This window comes from Archocentrus centrarchus, chromosome 19 (genome assembly GCF_007364275.1).
Source record: "Archocentrus centrarchus isolate MPI-CPG fArcCen1 chromosome 19, fArcCen1, whole genome shotgun sequence".
In the NCBI taxonomy this organism is placed as follows: domain Eukaryota; kingdom Metazoa; phylum Chordata; class Actinopteri; order Cichliformes; family Cichlidae; genus Archocentrus; species Archocentrus centrarchus.
Window position 1 is genome coordinate 19,458,627 of NC_044364.1, and position 27,623 is coordinate 19,486,249.

At 41.9% G+C, this 27,623-nt stretch overlaps 2 protein-coding genes across 2 annotated transcripts in view; both read right to left on the reverse strand.

The window, feature by feature from the left end:
* The window catches only part of map2k6 (mitogen-activated protein kinase kinase 6), a 45,664-nt gene extending 27,048 nt beyond the window's left edge, over positions 1-18,616 (reverse strand). Inside the window, exons 1-2 of the mRNA XM_030754925.1 lie at positions 18,312-18,616; positions 553-616 (exon numbers count right to left, since the gene is read on the reverse strand). Of these exons, the coding sequence (XP_030610785.1) occupies positions 553-616; positions 18,312-18,402 (155 nt within the window). The 5' untranslated portion in view covers positions 18,403-18,616. The remainder of the gene's footprint in view (positions 1-552; positions 617-18,311) is intronic.
* A 1,725-nt stretch (positions 18,617-20,341) lies between these two features.
* Positions 20,342-25,621, reverse strand: LOC115797810 (BTB/POZ domain-containing protein 17-like). The gene is made up of 3 exons (XM_030754319.1): positions 25,333-25,621; positions 23,838-24,129; positions 20,342-22,310 (listed from the first exon to the last, which is right to left on the reverse strand). The coding sequence occupies exons 1-3, from the start codon at positions 25,604-25,606 to the stop codon at positions 21,236-21,238; spliced, it is 1,641 nt and encodes a 546-aa protein (XP_030610179.1). The 5' UTR covers positions 25,607-25,621; the 3' UTR covers positions 20,342-21,235.
* Positions 25,622-27,623: the final 2,002 nt, after the last annotated feature.

The window sequence follows — 27,623 nt, forward strand, 5'->3', positions numbered from 1 at the left end:
AAAAATTATAAAGTGGAAAAACTATATATAATCATTTAAAAAGAAAAGAAAGATGCCCTCAGTTTTGCATTTTTATTTATAAAAGTATGAAATCAAAGCACAGTTAAACACAATAATGTGGCCACAGTGTGATTCTGAAGTTGGCCTGGAACCAAAAACGCCTCTGCTGCTGCTGCAGGTTTCTTAATGAAGAGGACTCACTAAAAACCCACTGAACACTCAAAAACTGTTAGATTTACAGGCAGCTGCAGTCCGAGCTTCACGCTAACACAAATGAGCAGAAAAGGTGCAGACAGAGGTTTGAATTGTGTCTGAAGAAATGTACACTTTCACATTGCGGGTGTGGCTGACTGTAAGTGAGCGAGAATGATGGCAGTGGAGGGAACAGAACTTCCCCCTCTGGTTTCCTGCTGCTGAGCACATTTTCATTTCACATATTCAGCACTCTGACTTGATTGGAAAGGATCAGATATGTGCAAACCAGGATCAATAATCATATAGATATAAGCTTGTGTGTGTGTTTCAGTAACATTATGTAGAAATGAGTCTTACACTGAGGCAGGAGTAGCCTGCTCAAACGCCTCCTTGGGGAGCTTGAGCACCCGCTTCCTCTTACCTAAAAACAAACACAAAACAACATGAGAAGGTTTTTAGAGTGAAGACTCGCGAGGTTGTGTCAACAGTTTGAAATCAAATACACCAAGAAAGTGCACAAACGAGGAAAGAGGCGGGAAACAGAAAGCGACACTGGGGAGTTTATTACGGTCTTCCAGAGAAATAACAGCAAAAGCATTTTTTCCCTAAACTAACTGTTGACAAGTAAAACCTGTCCATTATCTTGCAGTTACACAAAGTTAGGCTGCTGTGCCAGCAGGCTCAGCAGGACATTCTAGTCGTCCTTCTCCCCAGCAGCACTTTCCAGTTCCTCCTGGGGTCTGCTCCAGCGCCTCCTCCCAGCTGGGCGTGCCTGGAAAACCTCAGAAGGAGGCATTTAGGACGCATCCTAATGAGATGCCCAAACCACCTCAATTGGCTCTACTCTGAACTCCCTCAGGATGTCTGGGTTCCTCACCCCGTCTCTAAGGCTGAGCCCAGCCACCACACAGACCAAACTCATCTCAGCTGCTTGTGTTTGAGACCTTCTTCTTTGGTCTCTACCCAGAGCTCATGACCACAGGTGAGGGTTAGAGGTTCTCTTCACCACAATGGAAATTTTGGTTGTAACTCGTTTAATTGAGTTGGAAAGAGGCTTTGTTTGTACCACATTTCACTTGTGAGTTATTCCTTTAAGAGGCTCAAAATGGTGAAAATCTTTTTAGCTTCACTAAAGTCTGCCCGTCACACGTACTGCTCAAGAGACCATTAATTACTCTAGTATGTTTAAAAGCCTCGCTCTTCACCGCGTCCTCGCAGTTAGGAAAGCTGAAGTGCGGAAGCAACAATTGATTCATCATTAGCTGATCTGTCTGCCTGTGCAGAGGTTCGCTGTGCAAACACTCCCTGAGTTGGTTTGAGTTGCCTGGTTGTAGTGACAGATGGGTTGAGACTACATGTAGTGTGCATGCAGTAACAGACAATCTGACAACTTGAGTAATATTAGAGAAATAAAGCTACTGCATGCATGTATTTTAGTTGTTCATAAAGCATCGTTATGGTAAAGTCAGTGACCGAGCATGTGATGTTTGATGGGTCTGGCTTGAACAGTTACATCATAGGTGAGCTCCTCCTCGAGTTATGGCCAAGTTTTTGTGGAACAGATGCCAACAATGCCACCAACACAAACACCAGCCGAGCTAAAAAATATATGTCACACAATGTCATTTTAAGATCACAGTTCAAATCCAATGATCAGTGATACAAAACCCGGAGAGGAATTAAGTCCACGCTTCTAGAAGCCCCAACCAAAAACTGACATTTCTGGTTGAAATCCAGTTAATGCTGTTTGCTTTGTGCAAACTTGTGTAACAGTTGAGTTTGAGTGAAGCTCAAAGAAGCAGAGAGCAGACTGATGAGGCTCCAGAGGACGGCTGCACTGGCAGCGGAGCATACCACAAGATGAAAGCATACTTAACTTCTTAACATAGCTCGGGATGAGAGATCAGTTCGTCATCCTCCTCAGCCTTTATTTTTTTCCTCGCTCAGCGAAAGCAGCGCGCTCGCTCTCTAAACTTGATTATGTGTATTTTTCAATCCATTTAGCCGACTTGCAGCTGCCAAGTCTTACCAGCATTCAGAGTGGCAAATTCACAGTGAATACCTGCATATATCTGCGCTCCAGCAAGATCAAATATTAAAAACCCTGATAATTTGCTGCTTCTTCAACAGCGACCAGGCACTGAAAAACTCCCATTGATGCAAAAGGACCAAAAGATCGCGCAGTTACCCCTCCGCGACCTGGTTCAGATCAATCTACAACACAGGACGCATCACATCCACACTGCATTTTTATATTTTCTGTTGATACAGCAGCTGCAGAAGCAGCCAAAGCTTCATCGGTACTCACGTTTAGATGCGGTGGGTGAATCCAGATCCTAACGGACACTGAGACACAAGAAGCAGAAGCAGAAAAGGAGATCTGGCAGCCCAGGTGTGGAGATGCTACACTGACGGTTCAGTGGCCAGACACCCCATTAATGTGTGCACTCGACTGTGCCGGCGGTTTGCTTGTCTGCAGGTATCAACTGGCCTCAACCTCCTCAGACTGGCTTACAGCAGCTTAACCCAGTCTGAGTTTGCTAATGGTCAGATTCATCTCCTGAAGGGTGCTGTGCCCCCACCTACCCCCATCATACTGCTCTGCAAAAAGCCAAACTGTGCAGTTTGAAGCCACATGCAGGTGTGACGACTCACAAGACACCTGCTTTCAGTCTCATGCTTTACGCAGCTCAAAACAAATAAGAGAAAACCCTTAAAGCCGTTCCTTTATGAAAAAAAAGGTTATATAAGTTAAACGGGGGCAGAAAGTGACCCAATTAACAAGTCTGCATGTTTGTAGATGACATAAGCATAATCATAAAACCATAAAAACTCTGAAACATCACATGAATGACTCATAAACTTTGCTCTGCAATTTCACATCTATTCCAGAGTAAACTGTCAGTAAAAATATCATTTTACCACACTAGAGACAAAGTCTGGGTCAGATTACTGACATTTCTGAAGTAATGCAAATAACTGCTGCAGCAACAGAGAGACTGGTCTCACTGTTGCATGAATGGGGAAATTCTACTCGGTGTGACACTTTAACACATTGGTTAATCCTTTTTCAGTGTTAAGGGTTAAACCACAACATTTCCCTAAACTTAACTCAGTAGTTAAAATTCTTACTAAGCTGTGAGTGAAAGCAAAAGTAGACAAGCAAGCGAAAATGAAACTAAATTGTGGCTGAAAAAGGAAAAGAACAGCAGCCTCCGAGTTCACAGTCTTCTGATTTATAGCAGTGCCACAACACGACGCCCCTCCTATGGTCTTTGAAACAAGTGTCAGATGGACAGTTTGCTACAAATCCGCCCTGTATTGCTGAGGACTATTATAAAGTGCCACCAGATGATATATTTGGTGAATGATGTTATGAGACTTTAGGTTAACTTTACAAAGAAAATAACTGCTAAAATCCAGATGGAGCTCAGCAGATCTCGGCAGGTGCCGCCTCATTCTGTCGGGTATTAAACTTCCTTAAATATCATTTAAATGTAGCAAATTGTAAATTAAAGTAACGTATTGAGTTCATTTTGTGAGCCTTTTCCATTTCTGAGGTTTTACTAGTAACCTCCTCCTTCTATCTTCTCTTTCCAGTCACACTTCAAACACTTAGATGACATGGCAACCCCTCCCTGAGCCTGTTTCTGTGGGAGGCCTCTTCCTGCTAAAAGGGAGTTCTTCCTCAGCTCAGGCTCAGGTCCTTATCCTACAACACAGAGACACCTGCTGCTGCTGCTGCTGCTGCTGTCATCTAACACTACACAAACTGAGTTTGTCTGTGTATAATTGAACTGATTCTGATAAAGAATACAAATCCTGTGCAGCTGCTGCATGCTTAAAAATAACATTTAAGGAAACCGCGCAGTCTGCTGCCCTTTGATGTCACTGCATGTTATTTTAAATGAAAACTGAAAGTGTGGCTGAAGCAGTGCCAGAGGAATAACTGGAATTTCTCATATTGCTGTGAGAGAAAGTGGCTGTGAATGGATTTGTAATTAAAAAAAAAAAAAATTTTTTTTAAAAAGTAAAAGAAGACTTTCCTCAAGTTCTATCACGCACACACACAAACAAACATACTCGTGTGTACCCTGATTTTTTTCTAACAGGGTGTGACGCTGCTGTGCTATGCAGCCCTCCACCGGTGGCCTCTTGCTGCCAGCGTCCTGGTCTCCACTTTTCAAAGCAGCTTTGTTACACTAAAATGTCAGTTCGAGCCCCTCCTACATGCATTTACACAGACAACAATAGTAACTGGAAACCGGCGCTGTGCTAACAACTCATGCTGGAAACCAGAAAACACTCAGAGTCTACACCTGCACCGAGTCTGCAAAACTCTCCGACTGCGCTGCTTAAGTATGTTTTTAATCTGAATCAACAAGTCGCACTGGTTGGCGCATAGCCTCAGGGAATACTTCATTCCTGGCAGGAATTTTAGGTATTAGTAAAGCAGTTCATGGTTTAAAAAAAAAAAGAGCTATCAGTGTGCTAAAGGAGTTTTTCCTACATCTGGAAGCATTTAATATGTTTTAGTGAAGTGGTTTATCACATTAGCAAATAAATGAGTACTCTTTTTCCTCACACTTGCTTAGATAATTAAAGGAATTATTGCATAACCTCCAAAAACCGTTCTTAATGACACTACAGCTGCAAAGTGAGCTGCAGTGCGCCTGCACTGGTCCACCAGATAGTAACCTACACTGTTATGTTCCTCTATTGTATCTCCAACAGCTGAGAGATCAGTGTATATACTGTATACCTGAGTATCAGCAGAATAACAACAACGTTGAGTTACTGTTCAAACAGTGTTTGCTGCATAGCTAAAATACACAATACTGCCAAAAGTATTTGCTCGCCTGTCTTCACACGCATATGAACTTGAGTAACATCCCATTCTTAATCCACAGGGTTTAATATGTCGTCGGCCCACTCTTTGCAGCTATAACAGCTTCAACTCTTCTGGGAAGGCTTTCCGCAAGGTTTAGGAGTGTTTATGGGATTTTTTGACCATTCTTCCAGAAGCACATCTCTGAGGTCAGACACTGGTGTTGGACAAGAAGGCCTGGCTCACAGTCGCCACTCTAATTCATCCCAAAGGTGTTCCATCAGGTTGAGGTCAGGACTCTGTGCAGGCCAGTCAAGTTCTTCCACACCAAACCCACTCATCCATGTCTTTATGGACCTGCTTTGTGCACTGATATGCAGTCATGTTGGAACAGGAAGGGGCCATCCCCAAACTGTTCCCACAAAGCTGAGAGCATGAAATTGTCCAAAATTTCCTGGTATGCCGAAGCATTAAGAGTTCCTTTCACTGGATTTAAGGGGCCGAGTGCAATGCAGTCAGACAAGTACTGTTCCCCTGCACCTGATGCTTTGCATTGTGCTTGGTGATGTAAGGCTTGGATGCAGCTGCTTAGCCATTTGAACCCATTATATGAAGCTCTCTACACACTGTTCTTGAGCTAATCTGAAGGCCACGTGAAGTTTGGAGGTCTGTAGTGACTGACTCTGCAGAAAGTTGGTGACCTCTGTGCACTATGACCCTCAGCATCCACTGACCCCACTCTGTGATTTTACGTGGCCTACCACTTCATGGCTGAGTTGCTGTCATTCCCAATCAATTAGTATCATGTGGAGATCAAGCTAGCCAACTACTCTGAGTATGATTTTGCTTGTGATACTGTTACCAAGTTAGATGTGATTAGCGAGATAGCTCTAACTTAGTCAAGCTGCAGAAAAAAGGTGAGGGGTAGTTCATAATGATTAAGCAAGTGGATAATGGCCAAGTCAGTTAGCAGATAAGTCCTGGGAATAAATTAGGGGACCTTATCCCTTAACAACAGCATTTTAAATCACGGGATTGCCTGAATAGCTAAAAATCAACCACAAGAAACATAGTTCAGGGTCAAACAGGCTTCATTAGATATAAATGCGCTTTATTCTGGCTAATGTTAGCTGCCTAACATAGCAGCTGGCTAATTTTAGCCTGCTTGCTCCCCAACATCACAAGCAAAATGCTGCCCGAAATAGTGAGGACAGTATTTAGTGGGCATTACTGTACACAGTGCCTTATATTTTATCTACCTGGTTAATAAACATGGCAGAGGAATAATATTAGAATAGTAAAGGTGCTCCCGAGTGTTTGGTTAGACAGTGTAGTTATAACCACATGGTTATTGTAGTTATGGTTATACAGCACATGTTACTGTAGGGAAACAATTCAGAGTCACACCGGCCTAGAGGAAAATCCTAAATTTATTACCATTATAATGTAACCATGAATGTGAAATGTGATGAGTTGTTTCTCTGTGATTTACTCTGTGCCTGGTTTAGAGTTTGGCTGAAGAAACACTGTTTACAGCAGAGTTTTATAAAGAAAGGAAAAAAAAAAAAACTGCATTAAAGCAAATCAGCCTGAATTAATCAAATTGTCCACTTGACAAGTGCCACTGTGTATTCTGCATTTTTACATAAGCATGCTGACACAGCACTCAAAGAGAGTGCTGCATGGACAAGGCCAAAAGATATTTATGGAGATAAAGTGAGATTTATATGAAGGAGGGATTTGAGATGTCAAAGCACGGCTGCTAATTTACCACAAACACTGACTGTTAGCTGACTGGAATCACTACAAAAACTCCACTTCCTGCTGTTACAGTAACATCGCACTAAGTGCAAAACAAACAATGAAAGCTGACAGGACACGGACCATTTTATTTCAATAGTTTAACACTGTTTTTACTTATTAATATTTGGCAGGGATTAGTGAATGGTTAACAAAAACATGGAACTGATGCACTTCTTTACTAAACTACAATAGAGATAAAATATAAAACTGTCAGGAAGAAAAGGCACAGTCATAAGTAACATTAGTCTTTCCCTTTAGGAGAAAGATCATATCACTGCATTCAAGATACAACAAGATAAAAACAAATCTAATCAATTTAAGCACTAAACATGATCAAAGTGGCCACTGCACAACTGAATAGAAGTAATGAGTTCATGTTTTTTTAAAAAAAAGGGTGCAACTCAACTGTTTGCAAAAAAATAAATTAATTAAAGGCCTAAAATGTGTTAAAACACCAACAGACTGAATCAGATTTAAAAGGTAACCTGGAAACTAAAAAAAAAACAAAACAAAAAAACCCCACAGACTCTGTAGCGGAAGTCACAGCAAGTTCCACATTTAGAGAAAGGAAGGATCGGGATTGTCATATGCATTAACCAGACCTGGAAGTTTGTCAGATGATTGACCTCAGACAATGTCAGAACAAAAAGCTCACTGCGTGATCACACCGAAGTGACAGCATCATTTTTCTTTCTCCACGAGTGAAAAAAAAAAAACGCTTTTGCCTAACAGCTGCAAGGAGATCATGAGACAAGAGGCAACATGCTCCTCAAAGCCATTATTTCTCACATCTCTGTGGGCATTGTTAACATGCATGGCATATTCCAGTAAAGACACTGGCAACATGCAGCAGCCCCAGCACGAACAATAAGGGCAGCGGGTGCAAATTTGCATGTAAGGTGCTGCATTTACAATGACACGTGTTAGCTAACAGGGATTCAGCATTTCTATGGCTGCACAGCTCAAAACCTGCTGCAACTCTGATGAGAAATGACAAGAGGAGAGGAGCAAACAGAGGTGTAGGAAAGAAGCCGAGAGGAGGTGGCGGAGGGTTGGAGGGGCAGAGCATTATGTAATCTCTGTGGCTGGAAGGAAAATGCATGAGCTCGGCTTTGTAACAAAATACAAAATCGGATCCTTAAATTATGCTTCAAGTAGAGATGTCATAATGCCAGAAATTTGGCAATCAGCACCCATACCACTGTAATTTCACAATTTTTGATACACTCTTTAAGTAAAAAGCCAATATTATGCTCATTTGCAGGTCTTTCATTTAATTGCGCAGTCTATGAGACTAGATTTAGACGCTTTTCCTCACAGTGCATACCACAGCAAATCTTTTTACCCCGTCGGAAATGCTCTTATACCTTTAAGGCCCCCTTCTCAATAAGTCCAGTATGAAAGTCCAGATTAACAGAGGCAATGCTGATTTAAAAAAACCAAAAACCAAAAAGCAGAATGATGCGTTACACGGTGCACAGTGTTTTCATGCAGCGGTGTTAGCATTTCCCAAATTATCTGCATCGTTACGATGAATGATTCAAAGAGCAATTTCGGGGCATGCTAACAAAAAAGATAGACCCACAACCAGTCCACTGTTCACTGGTTTCAGATCAGATCTAAAAGCTTCCACATATTCCACACAGCTCTGGCATGCATGCAGAGAATCCATGCTACTGGTGACATGACACACATTAACTGTGCTACATACTAAAACTAAAGTTATTTTAATTGTTCTGAGGATATTGCCATCAAAAATAATGAGCTTGTTCAGCTCACCTTTAAATATGAGCCAAACAAGCCTCTGAGCAAGCAGCCTTTTCTATAAAACAGCTAGTGTGGACTTTGGGCTTTAACTCTGCAGGCCTTTTACACACACTAGAAAACGTTAGCACACCAGCACTCGCAAGGCATTAGCCACAATGTCAGCTTAGCAAACGAGCAAGCAAAACTTTTTTCACATAGCAAATTTCCTTCCAGGTTAAAGCACAAATTGCTGCAAAGTGTGAGATCCCACTGAGGTTGAAGCCAGATAGATAATGTAAAATGAAAACATTGGAAATAAAATGAATTTATGCATCAACTCGGCACCAAAAAAAAAAAATCAGGGAACATTACAGACTTAAAAGCCACAGTGCAAACAGTAACACAGCCTTTGGATCAAAAGGAAGAAACACCTCAAACTTCTCCGATCTGCACAGAGTCTGAATACAGTTTTTCCAATCAGTTATCGACTTTGATGCTGACAGGTGCAAACTACAATATTTCAGTTTGATATGTAGTGGAGTCAAAGTGTGTCATAGCATAACATGAAAAATGTAGGTGGTTATACCTCGAGGCTGCATTTGAATATAGTATAAAGGTATTTCAAAGCACACAAGGAAATACAGTGAGCAATCTAAAAATATCCCATTTCAGACTGTCTTCAGATTATGTTGCATAACTCACATGCACAACACTTTTTTATTCTTGCTGAGCTCAGTATCAAACTTAAACACCGTGGCAGGCAGTGTGGGTTAATTAAAAGCAGCAGTACATATCGTTCCCGGTGATTTGCAGCACATGAGCTCAAGTATGCGGTGAAATGCCAAAGGGAGGACACAGGAGATGAGCGCCTGTACCGAGACACTCCTTGTTCCCACTGAAACCAACGAGAACAAGGACAGTGAGTAATTAGATATGACATGTGCAATTATCTTTTTCTTGAAAAGTGACGGTGACAAGAGAACAGCTGAGAAAGACAAGGCTCCCAGTTTCTGCCACACCCAGCATGAGCATGCAATCGGCCTTGCAAGTCATGCATGTCCATTTGTAAGCATGAAAAGGGAAAATAATGCAGAGAGGAATGTTTGCAGGAAAGCCAGTCCTGCCGAAACAGAGGCAGACTCAATGCAGAAAGCCTCAATGTGTGAGGGCCTGAGGGCTAATGAGCCCGGATGACGGGGGAACGCATGGTGCCAGCTGCTAACCCACACATGCACTCTGGCTGGAATTCCAACAATCCCAAGAGTTCCTCAATGGAATTCCACAGAGCCAGAGGAACAGAGATCAATCACAGAGAAAGGGAGGCAGCAAACAGCAAATACTGACACAAGGACAGTAAAAGACAGCAACACAGAGGGGAGGGCGGCTGGTAGTTGGTTTGAAAATAACTCCAGTCAGAGCCCTCGGCTGTTTGCCCCCCTCCGACCGCTCTGGCAGTTTGTGAGATACTCTACACTTCCAAAGATCGCAGCTCCTTTAGGTTACAGCTGTTAGACCCTCCTTTGGGAATCATGTCGTCACTGGTTCATGCTACACTTCCTGTGCACTCAGCTCAACCTGAATGATTCGCAGAAAGCGGAGGGCGTCAGGGTGTCGACTTCAGGTCGTTTCAGAACAGAAATGCTGTTTCAACAGGCCGAAACCGGGTCAAATACCCGAGACCTGGACTGCACAGCCTGCAAAGCACCTAAAGGCTTAAATAAATGGGAATGTCAAGAATCTTGCTGGTTTATATGCTTCATTTTGTGTCACATTCCAACTAACTGGTTTGTCAACAAAGTCGTCTCATAGGGTCAAATTAGCATGACAAGTTTAAGTGCAGACAATTTCTCTTAGACCGTCAACTTGAGTCTACAATTGCTCAAAATCTATTCTACCTGGACTTCAAGCCAGTAACAGCCTGAGGTTTATATAAACACACACTTCTATTTTTCTGTTTCATGTTTATATTTGTACCATCCTAATAAGACGTGGGTGTGCGGTCTTATTTTTTGTGACTGCAATACACGAAAATGCACAAACTACGAATGCACCATTCCCTTGGTCTCCAAATTGACTTGAAAAGGCAGAACAGGAATGAATAGTCATGGTGCTCATGATCGCAAGCAATTATAATTCTTGCAGAATATGCTGCTTGTCCTCCATGTGTCATCAAAACAGCTCCAACCCACTGAAACCTTGACTCCACCAGACCTCTAAAGGTGCCCTGTGTCACCAAGATGTCAGCAGCGGCTCCTTTATGTCGTGCAAGTTCAAGGCACTGCAGATTAGACTTCTTCAATCTCCCTGTAGCCAGCACCAGATACCATCAGACCGCCACTAGCTACACACCCCATGTTGACTGGGAGCACTCCATAAGCCTCACTGTGATCCCGTCATCTAACCATTACAACATGGACCTTGTTAAAGTCACGCGGGACTTTACACTTCCAACCAAAGTGGAACCAAAATGAAAATTAGCATCTACTATGTTCCAGAGCTTAGCCAGTGATGCCATTATGAGAAACTCAATATTGGTCTTTAACAATGTTTTGGTTCACTGCCTAAAACCCAGCACTTCCCAACCTTCCCAGCATCTTATATTTCAGATTGCGATCACTTCATCTTCTACCTGTAAGTTTCCAAATCTACACATCAAGCATTCACAGCCCTTCCCTCCACGATCAGGCACATTGCATCATCTCTTTCCAGCCCATTTTTTAAAATTTGCTACTCAACAACTTAGAGACTAGATGATCTTGGCAACAGCTTAACACTTTCACATTTGATTACTGATGGAATTTGCATGTTATTGGGTACAAGCCTCCTAGCCAGTTCACCAATCCAAGAGCATAACCGGTTTATCTAGGAAAAAAGTTATTTGCATGCAGCTAGATAGGCTGCAACTGGTTACTAATAATTTACTAATAATTAATGACAAGCATACAAGCAAGCATTCATAACAGTCCTAGACAATCATGATTGTGTCAGCACGGCTTCATAAAGTTCAAGGGTGTGTGCTTGCTTTTTCACTCTGAGGAGGACCAATGTCCCCCTTGAGATACAGTCTAAAAATGTAAATAACAATATACTTGTGGAAAACATCCTTTCACTGCTCTACAGCCCAGCAATTTGTTTTTATCAAACACCTTTCAGAATTAAAAAATCAGTCCAAAACTGATTAATCACTCACGATAATTCTAAAAAAAAAAAAACAGTTTACTGGCGAGGTCAAAAACAACTAAATTTTTACAAAAGTTCCAAAGTGACTCAACCCTGACAGGCTAAATGACGAATAGAGCTATTTTAATAATGTACCCACCAGTGGGAAAGAGTGTTGACTGTCCCTTGTACGCATGATGGTCAACAAATAGGCCTTCACCTCTAGAACACTTAAAAAAACTGAGTCACTGATGCAGCATGAATTATAATTTCTGCATCCATACAGACAATATGGTAGAATGTGCTCATGCATTTAGTGTCCTTGTAAGGTAAACCAATATTTACATCTTTGACCTGTTTTAGCTTGCATATGCCTGTTAGTGTTGGTCCTGCAACATCATTAATACTGCTCTGGGACCACACTGTCAACTGACCAATCACAATCAGACTCCAGCAGTAAATGTGGAGTTATAAGGTGCTGTCAGACTTTGGTTAGGTTTCACAAAATTAACAAAAACCTTTCTGGCTGATTTGTCTTTGTAGCTGAAAAGTCTGCAGTCAAATTTCTACCATGTGCAATTTTTATGCCTCTCAAGGTGCAAAGCTATAATGAAAACATAATTAGTCAGTTACATTGATGGCCCTGGAGCAATACTGATTATGAAACTGCAGGAACAACATCAACATGGAAACTTTATTCATCCATCCATCCATGGCTGGCACCAGAGCAACCAACTTTGATGGAGGTGGGGATGGGGGCATTTAGTTTATTAATTCTTTAAAAAAAAAAAAAGAAAAAAGATAAGAAAAAAAAACAGAATAAGGAGGCAGAAGAGATGAGAGTACATTCATACTGTCACTTACGTCAAAACAGAGGAAAAAAATGAAATGTGCATTTAAAACTGAACCACAAAATGCAGTCCTATACAATTATGACCACACACTGGGCCGCCTTTACAGGAAACACAATAAATTCAAGAATAAACAACCTATTTTAAACCACATCATTAATCCATCCATCTATCCAATTTCTTCCACTTATTCAATTCAAGGTCGAGCAGGGGGCTGGAGCCTACCCCTGCTGCCATATTTTCATGTATAATTAAAACCATATGCAGAAAGTGGTCTCATTGAGAAATGAAGCCACAGTTTTAAAAAAAAGTGCACAGTGTACAAAATAGATGTTTTGAAGGTGCAGAAGCAGATTAATTAACTCACAGGGAGCACACACTGGGACAGCTGAGGTGACCGGCTGAACGTTCAGACTGCCCTCAGTAAAATGAAGTTGATGTTCAAACATGCAGCAAGAAGCAAACTGGGAGAAGTTTCATAGTAGGTTTTCCAAAATCTTCTGACTTTCATAGATGAGACAGATTTTTTTTTTTTTTTTTTTTAATTGGCAACAGAGAAAACTTTAGTAATTGACTGAGTTTAACTGGGCTGATTTTGGAGAGCTTTCTGTTAAATTCTGACCAAAAAGAATGCATTTTCTTCCTATATGTACACAAAGATGTAATCAAACATAACCTGCAATTTCCTTGAAATACTTTGTTTTGTGCAGCCACTGCTGAGGTCATAACTGGAGCTGGTTATGAGTTATTTTATCCACAAGTGCTTTGTAAAAAAATAAATAAAAATGAATGTGTAAAAGCTGTTGACTCCTGGGTAATGTCAGCATGAAGAGTACCTTCATAATGTACTCACACAATTTATACAGATTTTAAATTCTTGGCAGAAAAAATAGGTGCCAGTAAAACCTCTTTCCGAGCTCTAAATAAGGAGTGAAATGCTGGAGAATAATGAAACTGTCTTCAGGCAGACATTCGGCATTCAAATCCAGACAGTCACACATATCGCCCTGCTTAAGGGGAGAAGGGATGATTCCAAATGCATGGTGCTAAGTGTTTTATAGAGCTGACATGTAAGCAGGAGGACTGATCATCAATCTTTGTATATTTTTCAGACAGTTCTAAATTTAGCAGCACAGATAGAAGAGCTGCAGGTTGAAGTCAAAAAGCCCACGGGTAAACATGCAGCAATTACAAGGAGCACATTAACATCTGCATCCATCTGCACTCAGTTTATTTGCCTTCACTATCTTACAGTGCAGGGCCGTGCAATGAGATCCTCGCCCTCATTCTCAGCCCGTCTCAGCAAGAATATCTGGAAGCCTGCTGCCATTGAGACATTTTCTGCACAGCACACACACTCTCTAGAATATCTCATTATTCTCTGCACACCAAGGCTGGAATAAAAAGGAATTATTTGTTGTCTGGATGCAGTGGATCATCTGAACAATGCTCTGAACAACTCTACTGTTACTGCAGAGAAAAAAGCCACTACAGGCCTGGACGCAGACCAACAATCGGTCCGTCGAAACAGCAAATTTAGTATCTGCGCAGCGGAAAACGCAGCCTCCATTTGCATGACAAATGGGACGTTTGTGCAGGGGTGCGAAGGCCGGCCAGGGCTGCGGGCGGCACACGAGCCGGGAGGGCCATCCGTCGGCACAGCGCACTACAGCACAGTGCAAGGTAGTCAGGGCAAAAAGCCTTGAGGGGCAACACTCAAGGAGAAGCAGCAAGACGTAACCAACAGAAAGAAAGCACAAAGATGTGATTCTTATTTTAATTTTACAGAATTAAATTCATACAACCTACAGTAACTTTGAATTGCACCAACCTCATCCCATTCTCTTCTTCAATCATGAACTTTTGCCACTGTTAGACTTTTTTTTTTGTTTGTTTTTTCGGATGCCCCTTCTGTGCAGCAACATTTAAGAACTAAACCCCAACTTGAGCATGAGTTGTTTCTCTTGGGAAGATGAAATATTTTAATATTTACCTCCTCTGATCATTTTAATCTAGTCTAGAACGCATATGTGAGCAATTTCTGAGCCCCTCCCAGGTAATAATTACAGCTGAAATTACCTCCTGTTTTCTGTGAAGCTGCTGCTCTCGCTGTAATTTAAATCTCATCTGGAGCCACATCCTTACATTTTACAATGAATCTCAGTTTTTAGTCAGAGATGAGACATCTGCTGTGGTAATGTGGGCTCCAGCTAGGTACTGCTGTTCTCCAAGTCCCAATTTAAGCCTATATTTATTAAAAATATACAGGAACCTGCATTGTATATGAGTGTTGTACATTGCAATGTACAACAAGGAATAAACTCCAGTATAGTTTGAGTATAAAAAGTAGTTCACAGATTACTAATGGAAAAAGCTGAAGAGATATGGAATTAGAAAGATTGCACAATCATGGTTAAATATTTATCTTGATGATAGAAATCAGTATGTACAAAACAATGTTTACTTCTGGGGTTCCACAAGGTTCAGCACTGGGCCCTAAACCGTTCATACTGTACGTGTGTGACATGTTAAAATTCACTTTATTTTCTAATGACACTCATTTATTCGGCTCTGGAACAGATGCTGAATAAAGTGGAAAAGAAATTAAAAGTTTTAAAGACATGGGCTGACATTACTAAATTACAGCAAAACAGCATATGTAATAGGGCTGTGCCATATTATCGCAGATGGTATGATAATACTATGATTCTCTATGTGGTATAAAAGTGTCATATCACAATATCAATGAAACAGCGACCCCGTGGTTTTACGTTCCCAAGCGTGCGCGACACATACACAATCCCAGACATGTCTGAGAGCAAGAACAGCGGGTCAGCTTCAGATGACGAGCATAGGTCAGACTTCCAACAAAGCACGATATTTTGCAAAATATGCAAGAAAACTGTTCCTGTTAAAGGTGAAAACAACAAAGCTGTTTACCACTTGAGGCTAAAACGAAACGTTGAGTACAACCAGGCTACGACGGCACGTGACCAGCTGCACTCCATATGACAGGAAGAGCGAACTGTAATTATTGATGTGGTTACATAGTGGCAAAGGAGGACTTTAAACAGCGGGTTAAAAAGCTTGACCCAAGATACAACATCCCAGGGAGGAAATATTTTCAACTCAATTTTGTTATCTGATGATATTGTGCAGCTCCCAAAGTTAGGTTTCAATTTCCAGAGGAAACACTACCCAGGCTACTTCTGCGCTCATGTTTGACATCCACTGTGCCACTGCTATTACACTCCGAATTAAGCAGTCTATCATGCGGCCGGGAGCACCCAAAAGTAGCCAAGAGTAGCTTGATCATCAATGAGAGAAGCTCACTGGAAAAGAAGGGTGTAAAATTTCATTCATTGTATTTGCACTCATAACTGCTGCTGCCTGTGAGCTGCAGTCATCTCTATGTTATCATAAATATCATAATTGCAAATTTCCTTGAATTATCACAATTTAATTTCGGGGCTATATCGCCCAACCCCAGTATGTAATACTGTGATGAATGCAGCTGAAATAGACTTCATGCAAACAGACTTTGGGGTGTGATAACCAACCATAAATTATGCTGCAAAGATTACACAATGACTTTATAGTTATTTTATGTCACAGGCACACACATGTGCGCACATGCCCACTCCTGCAACGAACAGTATATAAACCTGTGAGAAAACACTGGATTCTTTATTCACACAGCAGGTCAGGAAATGACCTCAGAACTGTGCTCGGCTTTGTATTTGAGCAGCATTTTGTCAGCTTGACTCTAAATATTTGTTGGTTCCAGATTCCCCAGAATGAGGATTTGCTGCTCTTGCTATAAATCAGTTTTAACAGTTAGGAAACCACGATAAACATAAATAATAAAAGTCATCCCGCAAACCTCTATAGCCAATATCCTTAGCTGTCTAACTGTTCAAAACATCTGAGAAGAGGGAATGAGTAAAAAATAAAGTCAAAATTATTACTATAATTGACTTATTATTACTGCTCTATACCACAAACTTCACAAAGATTCAATAAGCAAAATGTATTGTAGGTGAAAAGTCTTTAGGAGTCCTTTTATTACATATTAAAATTAACTTTACTGTTAATTTAATGTTACATTCATGTCTAAGCAGCTTTTTACCGTAGTAGCTGGTTAAGGAATTCACTTAATGTTAGCTCTTTTATACACACTTGGTGATTTCATTTGTGCTCATCACATTTTGTAATCTGATCACATATCAGATACAGTGCGTGAAAACCTGTGACCCCCAGATTTGCAAAAAAACAAAAAACAACCAACCAAAGACGCAGTTAGGAACAACCGCACTTTCCAATATTTTCAACACTTGTTATCTTAACTTCACTCTCTGCAAAGACCGCTCAAAATTATGCATGAAAATGCAGCTTACTGAACCGTTGCTGACGCATAAACTGCAAATGCACGGTGCACCATTTTGCCCCAAATCCCCATCCAGCAAACCTCAGGGCTGTGAGGGGGCAACCCCCAACCACTCAAGCACAACCCTGGGGGGGGGGCACGACCTGGCCAGTCAGCCAGCAAAATTTCCCCACAACAGAAACCTACTTCTGCTCTCAGGAAAGTCCCAAACCAACTCATTCATCTAGAAAACATAAATAAAACGTGTTGCATTATTAACCGCGAGATGAGCTGGCTGCAAAGAGACAGGTTCGTCTGTGTGGGTGAGTGGGCACTCGACTGGAGCAGATAAACAGGATCTGACCATCGGGGGCTCTTGTTCTCTCCTACCTGTTCACCTCCAGTGAAGCCTCTCAGTGCGTGAGTGTACAAGTGTGTGTGTGTGTGTGTCTGTTCTGCATGTTGTGCAATGAACCAGCCTCATTTTGGACTTCTTGGAAATCGCAGTGTTTGGAAAAAAAAAAAAAAAGGCCTGAGCTGCTCTCACTGCAGCTGTTTGGCTCTTTCCCTGCGAGCTGCATTCACTGATGATCTTAAAGAGGCTGCAGGGGGGACTGAACTCCACGGCTCGGGCTCCTCCTCCTGCTCCTGCTGCTGTTGCTGCAGGGTGGTAAAGTTGGGTCAAAGTGTGACAGGCACGCAGAGGGGGAAAAAGCTGCACATCGGTGGACACCCAGGGGTTTGACACATATCCAGTTGCTGGACAGAAGCAGCAGCTGACACACTTTTAAAAGCCCAAAGATTCTGTCCTGTTCCTGAACTCTCCGCCTTAAAGCTCACAGTGAATTTTACCATTCCTATTGGATTTTTTTTTTTTTGCATTTTCTCTCTCATAAGCTAAAATAAATCTGCAGCCAACAAACACACAAACTTGCCCACTGACAGCTGCAGGTTGTCACGTCATGCACCCCCCCCCCCTCCCCTTGCACCAAACCACATATTTGTAGCCCTGCACGCGACATGGCTTTCATAATTTACCCTGAGCAGTGCAGTGTGCACGGGCCACGCGTCAACTCATGCAGAGTTTATTATAAAGAGTGTCCATCTCGTGACTATTAAGGCGCCCCGTGCTCAACATCCCTGCCTGTGCGCTGCTAATAGCGCCAATGTGAGTCCACACAGCATCGTCTTACCAGGAACTGTGCAAAGGGGAAGATCTCAAACAGGAAATGCAACTGACCCTTCTAAGCCGTCTAACTTTAAAATGCACCGGCCGTGCTCGACCTGCAGCGGTGCATGTCGCAGCCCGTGCAGCCGTGATTGCATATCGGTAGTTTTGCACACATCGGTTTCATGTTCTTACCTCCCTTTGGCTGAGACATTTCCCCTTTGCTTTGATGAGGGGGAGGGGAAGCACAAAAGACTTTGCCTTCTTTCTCACTCCCTCCCTCCATCGCCCTCGCACTGGAGCTTCAGCGGCTCGCTTTCTGCAACAAAGATGCAAAAATACAAGCCTCGATCTTCATGCACTTGGAGCCTTTTCGCGTCCGAAGCGTGCGCGTCCGTGCACAGGGCGCCGGGACGAATGCACAGGCGTCGGGAAATCAGGTAATTTTGCAATTGCACTGCAAAGAATTCTCCGCAGCACTTACATGATGGGCCAAGGCTGGCAGCTGAAAGCTCCTAACTTGGATCAGTGTGAGCCCCTGCGAGAGAACGTTCTTCCTGCTTGGGCCGCAGAGGATTGTGGGGAATGTAGTGCGCGCCGCCGCCTTTTCTTTCCGAAACTGCAAACACATTAAAGTTTGTAACGTTTATCGCGTCCAGGAGGGGTGGGTTTCATTTGAGCACACATTGACACATTGAGTGGGAGGGTCCACGGCTACTCCCTCGGGAAATTATGAGCGTTAGACAATTATCTTAATTTCTGGTGGATTTTGTACCTTTTCAGCATCGATTTGTGACGCATTTGTTTGTATTTATGTGAAGGAAAATACAGAAAAATGATGCACCAGCTAACAATTTCATTCAGTAATAAAATTATTCAATACTACGTAATAATAAGTTTTTAAATTTCCTGAACTGTACTGGCTTTCAACACAAATTAAGTTCAGTTTTATTTATGTTTCTACAGTTACAGCAGCTGCCTCAAAGTAGAGACCCTACAATATTAAAGCGTGAGGCCCAATCATCAGATCATCCCCTATGAAGGGCAGCGATAAGCTGTGACCACAGAAAAGTGCAGCATAGCGCCAATCCGTTTATGATTTTGCACACTATACTATATGATTTGAGGAGGGTGGCACTGACACAAAGGCAAATTGTCTGATTAAATCATATCATAATGATGTAGATCACAGGTCAAATGTCAGCATAGAGAAAGCAAAAACAGTCTGTGGGAGAAAGGTGACTTTAGGTCAGTAAAGCGGAAACTTCTGGCTCTCAGGGATTACTTGTTCCTACAATGATTTCATTATCTGAGACTGTGATCATGTTTAATGTGAATTTTCCACCAGAGTACAAAAGTTTAAGTGTAATCTAGGGCAATTATTGCTGCAAGCAGCTTTTTGCTCTCACACTTTAAACGTTATTTCATCTCTAAAATAGTTTATCGTTTTATAATCTGATCACTTTGCTGTTTATAAAATGATAATCTGCAAAGTAACCAGTAACGTCAGTGGAATAAAGTGTTTTGCTCTGAAAGTTGTAAAGAAAAAAAAGTATAAATTTGCATGAAAATATGAGAAACAACAAACAAAACAACAAAACCAAAAACACTGCAGTATTTCTGAAATCACAACATTTGATTTTAAAGTCAGTGTTTTTTTCTGTTTCAGCCTGAAACCAAGTCGTTGGTGACGAGCTGACATCAGTTCCTCTTTCTTCTCTCTCAGCTCGTCTTTGCTTACTAAGTTTGAACGAGGCAAATGGAATAATCACCTGATTTGTTGTGTTTTTGTCACAGAACTTCATAGGAGTTAAACTCAGGGTGAAATAAATCAGAATCATCCTACATGTTAATTAAGCCATAATAACATGTTTACATGCTTCATGTTTGCTTGTAATGAAGTGTACAGGATTCATGTGGTTATTGCCATTATTTTTTTCTTATTTGTTACTTTGCTTTCCTATTACATATATGCAAGTTTGTGTGTATTTTCATATTTGTTCAGGTTAAAGACATTCTTATCACCTGAATCAATGGGCTGAGCTAAGGGCATGTTTTTTTTTTTTTGTTTTTTTTTTTTGGTCTACTTAAATGAAGTTGTTGCAGTGTGTGTCTTCTTCTAACGTAAGTTTTTGTATATCTGAGAAATAAATGTAATATGCATTTTTAAATTAACATTGGCCGCAGAGTAAGTTTTTGCAACTGGTGATAAAACAGGAAGCAGATGACAATCAGGACAATATTCAGTTTAATTTTAAAGCTTACTTAACAATCTTTATTACCGGGCGACGCTGATTAATGCAGCAGTGGATCTAAGCAATTTCATCAGTCACATTAATGAACTAGTTAACGAGGTACTGGGACATTACTGCAGTGTGAAGGAGTACAGGTTGGGTTTCTAAATAAGTTAAAAAATAGAAGTAGAAGAAAAATGTAAAAAGCTCCGTTTGGTGTCCAGTAAGCACAGATTTGATGATTTACTGCTTAAAAAAAATTGAGGAATCTGAAATTACATTTAACTGCTGTTTCAACCATAGTTCAGTTTGATGCAAGTCCAACTAAAACAGCTTTAAAAATAACTTTTCTGCAAACCTCAACATCAGGGTAGAATTTGATCAGCAAAGCTTTAGATCAGTGCCTACTGGATGGTGAATATCAACTGTGACCCCTTTACGTGTAGATAGGGTATAATAGCACCAATATTTCAGTGTATAACAAAGGAACTGAACCTGAAGAATAAACAACAAGGCTGGTGATATTCTGCATTTTCCTGAGTGCCATAAAAAGACCAAAACCATTAGTACATTAGTCCATTCCTCACTTTATTACCCAGGAAGACAGGGAGCATTTCTTGGGGATTACTTTTAGTGGCAGATTAATTTCTATTTGGCCTTCTACTGAGTTTTTACAGCAGCTGGATCCTTTGTTGGTATTTGTTGACACCCAGAAAAATACAGAATAGCACCATCTTTCTGTTATGATTTTACCCTTACAAAATGCTCTCAGGCAGCCATGAATCAGACAAGACAAATGATCCAAAAGTCACACCTGAGGCAGACTCAGATCCATGTTTCCATGATGGGATACGTATGAGTGAGGGTTGGACTGTGTGAAGAGAGTTAATTCTTGGTGCTTATGAGGGTTTGGTACAGTGGTTTCACCACAATATGGAGGAACAGGGAGCTGTCCATGAGGTATTCAGACGTTCGGCGGTACAGGTCAGCTTCGGCCAAGAAATCGCCGTTTTCCTCTGTGCTCTGATGGAAGTTGTAGACATGCTTCACCACCACCTTCCCCTGCTGCTGAGCCATCACCAGCACCGTCTTCTGGAAGTTCACTCCAGCAAAATCGGCGCTGGACGTGGCAGGCGTGATGATCACACGAGGACGCCCACCTTCCACACGTGTCGGCTGCATGGCGCCCGTCTCAGTGTACATGGGCCTCATGCTGAGGGGCAACCAGCGGGGTGAGAACAGGACGTTCCAGGTCACTCGCTTGTTGGCGTCGTGGTTGCTCGGCCCAAGCTGGGTCTGGAAACTCATGCTGCGGTCGTCCCGTGTAGGGTTGTTGATGATCCAGGGTGACCCCCACAGTGGGGACAGGTAGTTCCTGGGCACAAAGAGGCTGCAGTTCACATCAAAGTATTTGGCCATCTGCAGCGGAGAGGCTGAGTGAAATTGGTAGGACATGTAGAGCAGGTCACGCACTGACTCCTGATAACGAGCCAAGACTGTGGACTGGGTTTGGAGGAGGAAGAGCTCCCGTGGGGGGATCATGGCATAACGCACAGCTCTCAAAGCATTCTCCACCGTCAAACCATCTGGATTATTCTGGATAATCCACGCCTCCAGTGCCGAGAAGAGCTCCATCTCACTCTGCAGGATGAGGTCTGAACGCTGCAGCAGGGACATGAGCAGCTCGCTGCTGATGGTCACCCACTCACCACTCTGCAGCAGTGACGACAGGTTCCAGGCCATATACTGAAGACAGCTGTCCCTCAGAGTAATGTCCCCGGCCTGCAGGGCATACTCGTACCAGCCCGCCATGTGGCCCGATGGGGAGTCCCTGGCCAGATTATGGGTCATGTACTGGGTGATGCCCTGCTGGAGACTCAGCACCTGGTACTTGGTGGCCAGTTTATGTAGAGGAGTTGCCTGATCCAGATGCAGAGAAAGCTCCCCACAGTACAGATACCTGCACAGATGAGAAGACTGTATGACCTCTGAGTCTGAAACAGTTTATTCTTGTCACTTCAACATTCATTCTAAAGGTGCAAAAAATGCATTTTGAGGGATTTTGGAACCATAGACTGTATATAAAAGATGGCTGTAACCACTGTGACATCATGCATTGGTTAATGAAGTCCTGTTGTGAGGCCACAAGCTGCCATCTTACCTTTCTGAAACCAGACAGCTTAACTTTTAGCGTCCACCAGGTCACTGCCAACCAGTCCAGACTTAGGTTTAGGGTCAGGTTTTGTTTTAGCGACATGCTAAATATGCAAATTTTATAAACTGGAAGATGGCACCTTTCAAATTGAGTCAAAGCAATAATTTTAGCATTGCAGGTTTTCTGTTATTGGGGTTGTGGTTGCAGATAATGGGGACAGTAATTCACAAAACTACCAACTGTGCCCATAAACTAAATAATGTGTTTACTGAAACCACAGATCAAAGAGCTGAGGGCCATTTTCCCAAAGGTTTCAACATCACTGGAATTATTTTTACAACCACAGAAATCGCCCCCTGCTGGCTACTAGAAAGAATGCAGGTTTGAGGCATTTCTTCACTGGCTTCACTTTTTGGACCTAGAAGTTATGTCAGTCTTTTATATACAGTCTGTTCTTTGAACCATAACAAAGCAATGCTATAATCAAACTAACTGGTTAACGATAGCCTTCGTTTACTCCCTTTCAAATCCACAATTTACTTAAAAATCCTCCTGACATACAAAATCTTAAATAATCAGAACCCGTTGTGTATTAAAGACCACACAGTACCTTATTATCCTATCAGACCACTTCACTCTCAGACTGCAGGCTTACTTGTGGTTCTTAGAATCTCTAAAATGAAATGAAAGGCAGAGCCTTCAGCTCCTGTGGAAGCAGCTCCCAGTTTGGGTTAAGGAGACAGATATCTTCAACTTTTTCTGCCTGGTAAAGCCTATAGCTATAGATTGATCAGATGACTGAACCAGCACTTAGTTATTGTTGCTGGAGCAGCTGGAAAGGATTCTTTGTTGGTATTTACTTCTCATGCAGTCATGAATCAGGCTCTTTTTGTCATAAACGGAGCACTTGGATGAGCAGATTAATGATTAATGATCCACACTAGAGGCAGTTAACAGAAATACACCTTCATTAACATCAAAGGAAAACATTTCCTTTTGGGACTGGAAGGTTTAATTGAAGCAGAATAAGAAAGGTAAGTGTAATTCATGTTTTGATTAATCTCATTAGCATCTGAGATAAAAATAGATTTTGTTATTGATTGTTGTTGCAGGCTCCTCGGTGACATGCTGCTACACTACAGCAGCTGCTATTGAACAACCCAGCAGTTTGCTCATTAGTCAGTTTGCTTTACATTGTACTCATTGATTGTCTCATATTTAGAGCTGCAGTTTAACACTCTTTCCCTCTAGAGGGTGTGCTGAGTTGATGTGACACTAAGGTGTGTGTTTCCTTGATGCTGAGGGGGAGATGACCTCTGCTCCCCCCCTCACCTGATGAACTTGTCAAACACAGCAGCACAGTCGGAGCTCTCTCTCAGGACCAGCGTGCTGCTGTTGCGGCTCAGCAGCATCTCCTCAAACACAGGACTCTGCAGGGAAAGCACCAGGGTGTGGGCTTGGATCACCTTCACCTCGTCTGCGGTGGGCGTCTCCACCCTCAACGACACATCGCTTCCGTTCCCCTGAATCAGCAGGGCCTCGAGACGCTGCACCAGGACCAGGGAATGGCTGATGGTGTCCCCGTTGCTGCCTCCATCCTGGGTTCCTTCCAATTTCAACATGCCTGGGTTTAAAAAACAAGAAAGAAGGAGAAAGAGGTGGCGGAGTTAAAGGATTATGATGCATTTCACAGCATTTCATAAATAAAACTCTGAGGTTGCAAATAAAGCTGCACGTGAGTTATTTATTAGGGCACATAGTAGGGTAGTATCATCCAAATCCATGCCATTGATCAGCCCAGCTGCACTCGCTGTCTGGATAATGAGGGATTGTGGGTCATGTTTAATTAAAGCTTTGTCTCAGATGAGGCAGTTTCATTGCAGCACACCCCTCCACCCCTCCTCCATCTTTCCTCTAGTAGACCACACTGTTGCTGTAATGGCAGGGATGTGAGCCTTGATTCATATTCGCAAAGTGTAGTTCCTCTTTCTGATTCATTGTAAATATTTGACGCTTCTTTCCACACCCTGATACAAACACAACGCACTGTTAACTTGTCTGTTGGCTCTGATGTTCAAAGGAGTCTGAAAGAGAGGAAACTATCCACAGAAGAGTCTCGATGATGAGGCAATCACAGCAAAAAGAATTTCAAATATTTTTAGATTGTATTTGATATTTAAATATTTTGATACAATCATTGATTTTTTTGTTTTTTGCACTTTCTGCAGCTTCATATACATATTCAGCTACATATTACTGGACTATAGATTACATTCTTTTATCTTTTCATTATTCCCTGCACTGTATATTTTGTAATATTGTGTTATAGTTATAGTTTTCTAATATCTCTGTATATTTGTAATTTGTATATTTGTAATATTGTCTTATAGTTTTTATACTTGTTTGTTTTTATATCAGCACGAAGTACCGCAGCAATTTCCTAATGCTGTGAACCTGTTCACCCATATGGCAATAAAACCTTCTGATTCTGATTCTGATTCATTTGAAATTAGACCCTAAACCTTGATGGAAATGGTCGAGGTTAAGAGGTCAAAACAATAGTATTTTGTTCTGGCCCTCTTTATCTCATTAATAATTTTCATACAGCCCCAAAATGTTAAAAAGTATGTTTCATACATCTCATTGTAAATGTGCAATATTACAGAAAGAAAAACCCAACAAACCACTAAGAGCAAGAACTTGGCAAGAGTGGGGAACAAAAAGTCCCTTTTAACAGGAAGAAACTGCCACCTGTCTCAACTGGTTTGGGTTAAAGCGAAGAGCGGATAAAAAAAAAGCATATTAGTGAGTTTTCAGCTGAACTTACCTGCAGCGGCAGCAGCAGCAGCCTCCAGCTGCAGGCACACAGCCAGAAACAGCATCCCAGTGTGGATGTGAGCACCCTGTTTCACCATCGCTTCTCCTGCTTCTCTTCTCTTTTCTGTCCTGGACTTCTGCTTCCTGTTGTGCTGGCGATGGAGGATGAGGGGCTCTGCGTCTGAACGAGGGATAGGATCAGGGGTTCTCCTCACCACGTCCAGCCCACCACCACTACCAACACCATCGATTTGTGGGAGGAAGCAGGCCAGGGTTGTTTCCATGACTACCACTTTGATCCTGACTTTCCTATCCTTGGGTATCAGCGCTGGCTGGACGTCATTGATCCAGCGTTGATGCTGCAGGGAACTCACAGAGCTGAGACTGGAAGGGGGTGAAGAGCTGGGATGCTCAAAAAGAAAAGAAAAAGAAACACAGTTATATTATCTAATTAACAGGTGAGAACAGGTAATTAAGAATTAATTACTGGAGGTTGAATACCTCCACCATCTCTCTCCAGGCCAGGGACTAGATGTAGTTGAATATTTTTGAACAAAAACACACAAACAAGTGGTCTAATCTTATTTATATTTACCTACACGTAATCATGTGATTTAATTTAAATATTTTTCTGCATTACTTTAATCTATAATTGTGTGTTTATTATTTGAGAAATGTGTGTGAGTTAAGGACATGTGGAGATTCCAGTGTCCCAGCAGGAGAGGTGACAGGGCTGAGGGTTGTCTGGACTGATGATCAGGTGTATCTTCACCACTGGTAATTCCCGGCATTTTCAAGTATGGGCAGAATTTGCCATAAATAGTATAAAGTGAGCTTGTCTGTCTGGCGAAGATCAAATCTTCTTCCTGAATAAAGGAGACTGATAAACTTGAAATTTCATCTGCTGAGTCTTAGTCCACAACCCAGACTTGACCTTTGACCTTTTGGATATAAATGCCATCACTTTTTGTTATCATACATTTTATCCTTACATATTTATGTAAAGTTGCAGTGTGTTGTCATCCTGAGGCTTATTGCCTCCCGAATCTCACGGTTCTCTTGCAGCTACTGTGAGAGCATACGGGAGGCTGTGGTTCACATCCTGTTGGGACTTTTGTGTAGCACTCTTTTTAGCTTTTTTTTTTGCCTATTGGTTATTTTCATTTGTTCCTTAGTTTAACTTTCACTAGCCGGTTGGATTTGGGCACAGAAAAATGACTTAGTTAAGTCTGGGATAAAATACTCCTTTTCCAGCAGTAAACTCTGACAAACGGTGAGCTGGAAGTGACAGAGCTGTCTCAGTAGTGCATAAATCAGCTACACCAGCAGCTTTAATAAAGCAGTAATAACTGATGGAAATGGCATCAAGAGGTAAGTGTGTGTTTTTTGAGGCCATGGTGACAAGCAAATTCTATTCTGTTCCTATTTGACTCTAAGTGTATGATACCTGGGAGGGTTCCAGTCAACAGGAGAGCCTTATTAAAAGTTTACTGGTAGAATTGAGGAAATAAATAATATAAAGGCCAACACCAGGTCTTTGCCCACTTTAATCTAGCCCATAGATCCCTGAAGGTTCTTAATAAATGTTGTAATGTGGTCTGCACAGCACAAATGAAATGGACAGCCACAGCTTCTCGTAAGTAATGGCTCCATTACACTGGAGTCCCATTGTAGGTAGCTACAATGACTAACGTTGCCTGGAGGTTGAACATGCAATGTCTTCACCCACTGGTGACCACTTTTGTTTGCAAAGTGATTGCACAGGTTGCCTGGTGGGAGATAACCTGTCTCCAAACAACTGTGGTCTGAGCTGGACATCAGACGCTCCTCAATGTGTCCCAGACACAAAAGTTGGCAAATAACTGCCAAGAAATTCCAGAGCATCTGAAACCACGTTTCTAAGAGTGAAAGTTGCTGCACTCAGTAATACATCCGCTCCTTCAGAAAGTTGCTGAACTGAAAAGAGGCGTCTAACAACAATAAGTTACTAAGAAACAGAGCTGTGGAGCCAAGATTCATTTACAGTATACGTGCAGCCAGTTTCATGGCAGCAGGTAACCTGGGATTTTGGAAACAGGCTAGAAAAGAGTTACAGAAATATGTGCAAGAACAAAATTATTGATTAACCGTCAGATTCAGGGCTTGTGAAACAGGCTGCAGTGAGCTGTTTGTATGGAGGTCTACTCATGGAACTGTAATTAGAATGCATTGTTTTTGCTTTTCTTTTTTGATGATTTGTTCGAGGTTTTATGAGAACCAAATAATATGTGAGAAGTCTGTGTGGGATGCAAGATTTTTGAT

Bases quoted from the DNA above. Each gene is read 5' to 3' on its own strand.
- LOC115797810 (XM_030754319.1), bottom strand. From the start codon at position 25,606: ATGGAAACAACCCTGGCCTGCTTCCTCCCACAAATCGATGGTGTTGGT. The intron at 24,130-25,332 runs GTAAGTTCAGCT...TTTTAAACCCAG, and splicing joins TGCTGCTGCTGCCGCTGCAG to GCATGTTGAAATTGGAAGGA. The intron at 22,311-23,837 runs GTGAGGGGGGGA...TCATCTGTGCAG, and splicing joins GTGTTTGACAAGTTCATCAG to GTATCTGTACTGTGGGGAGC.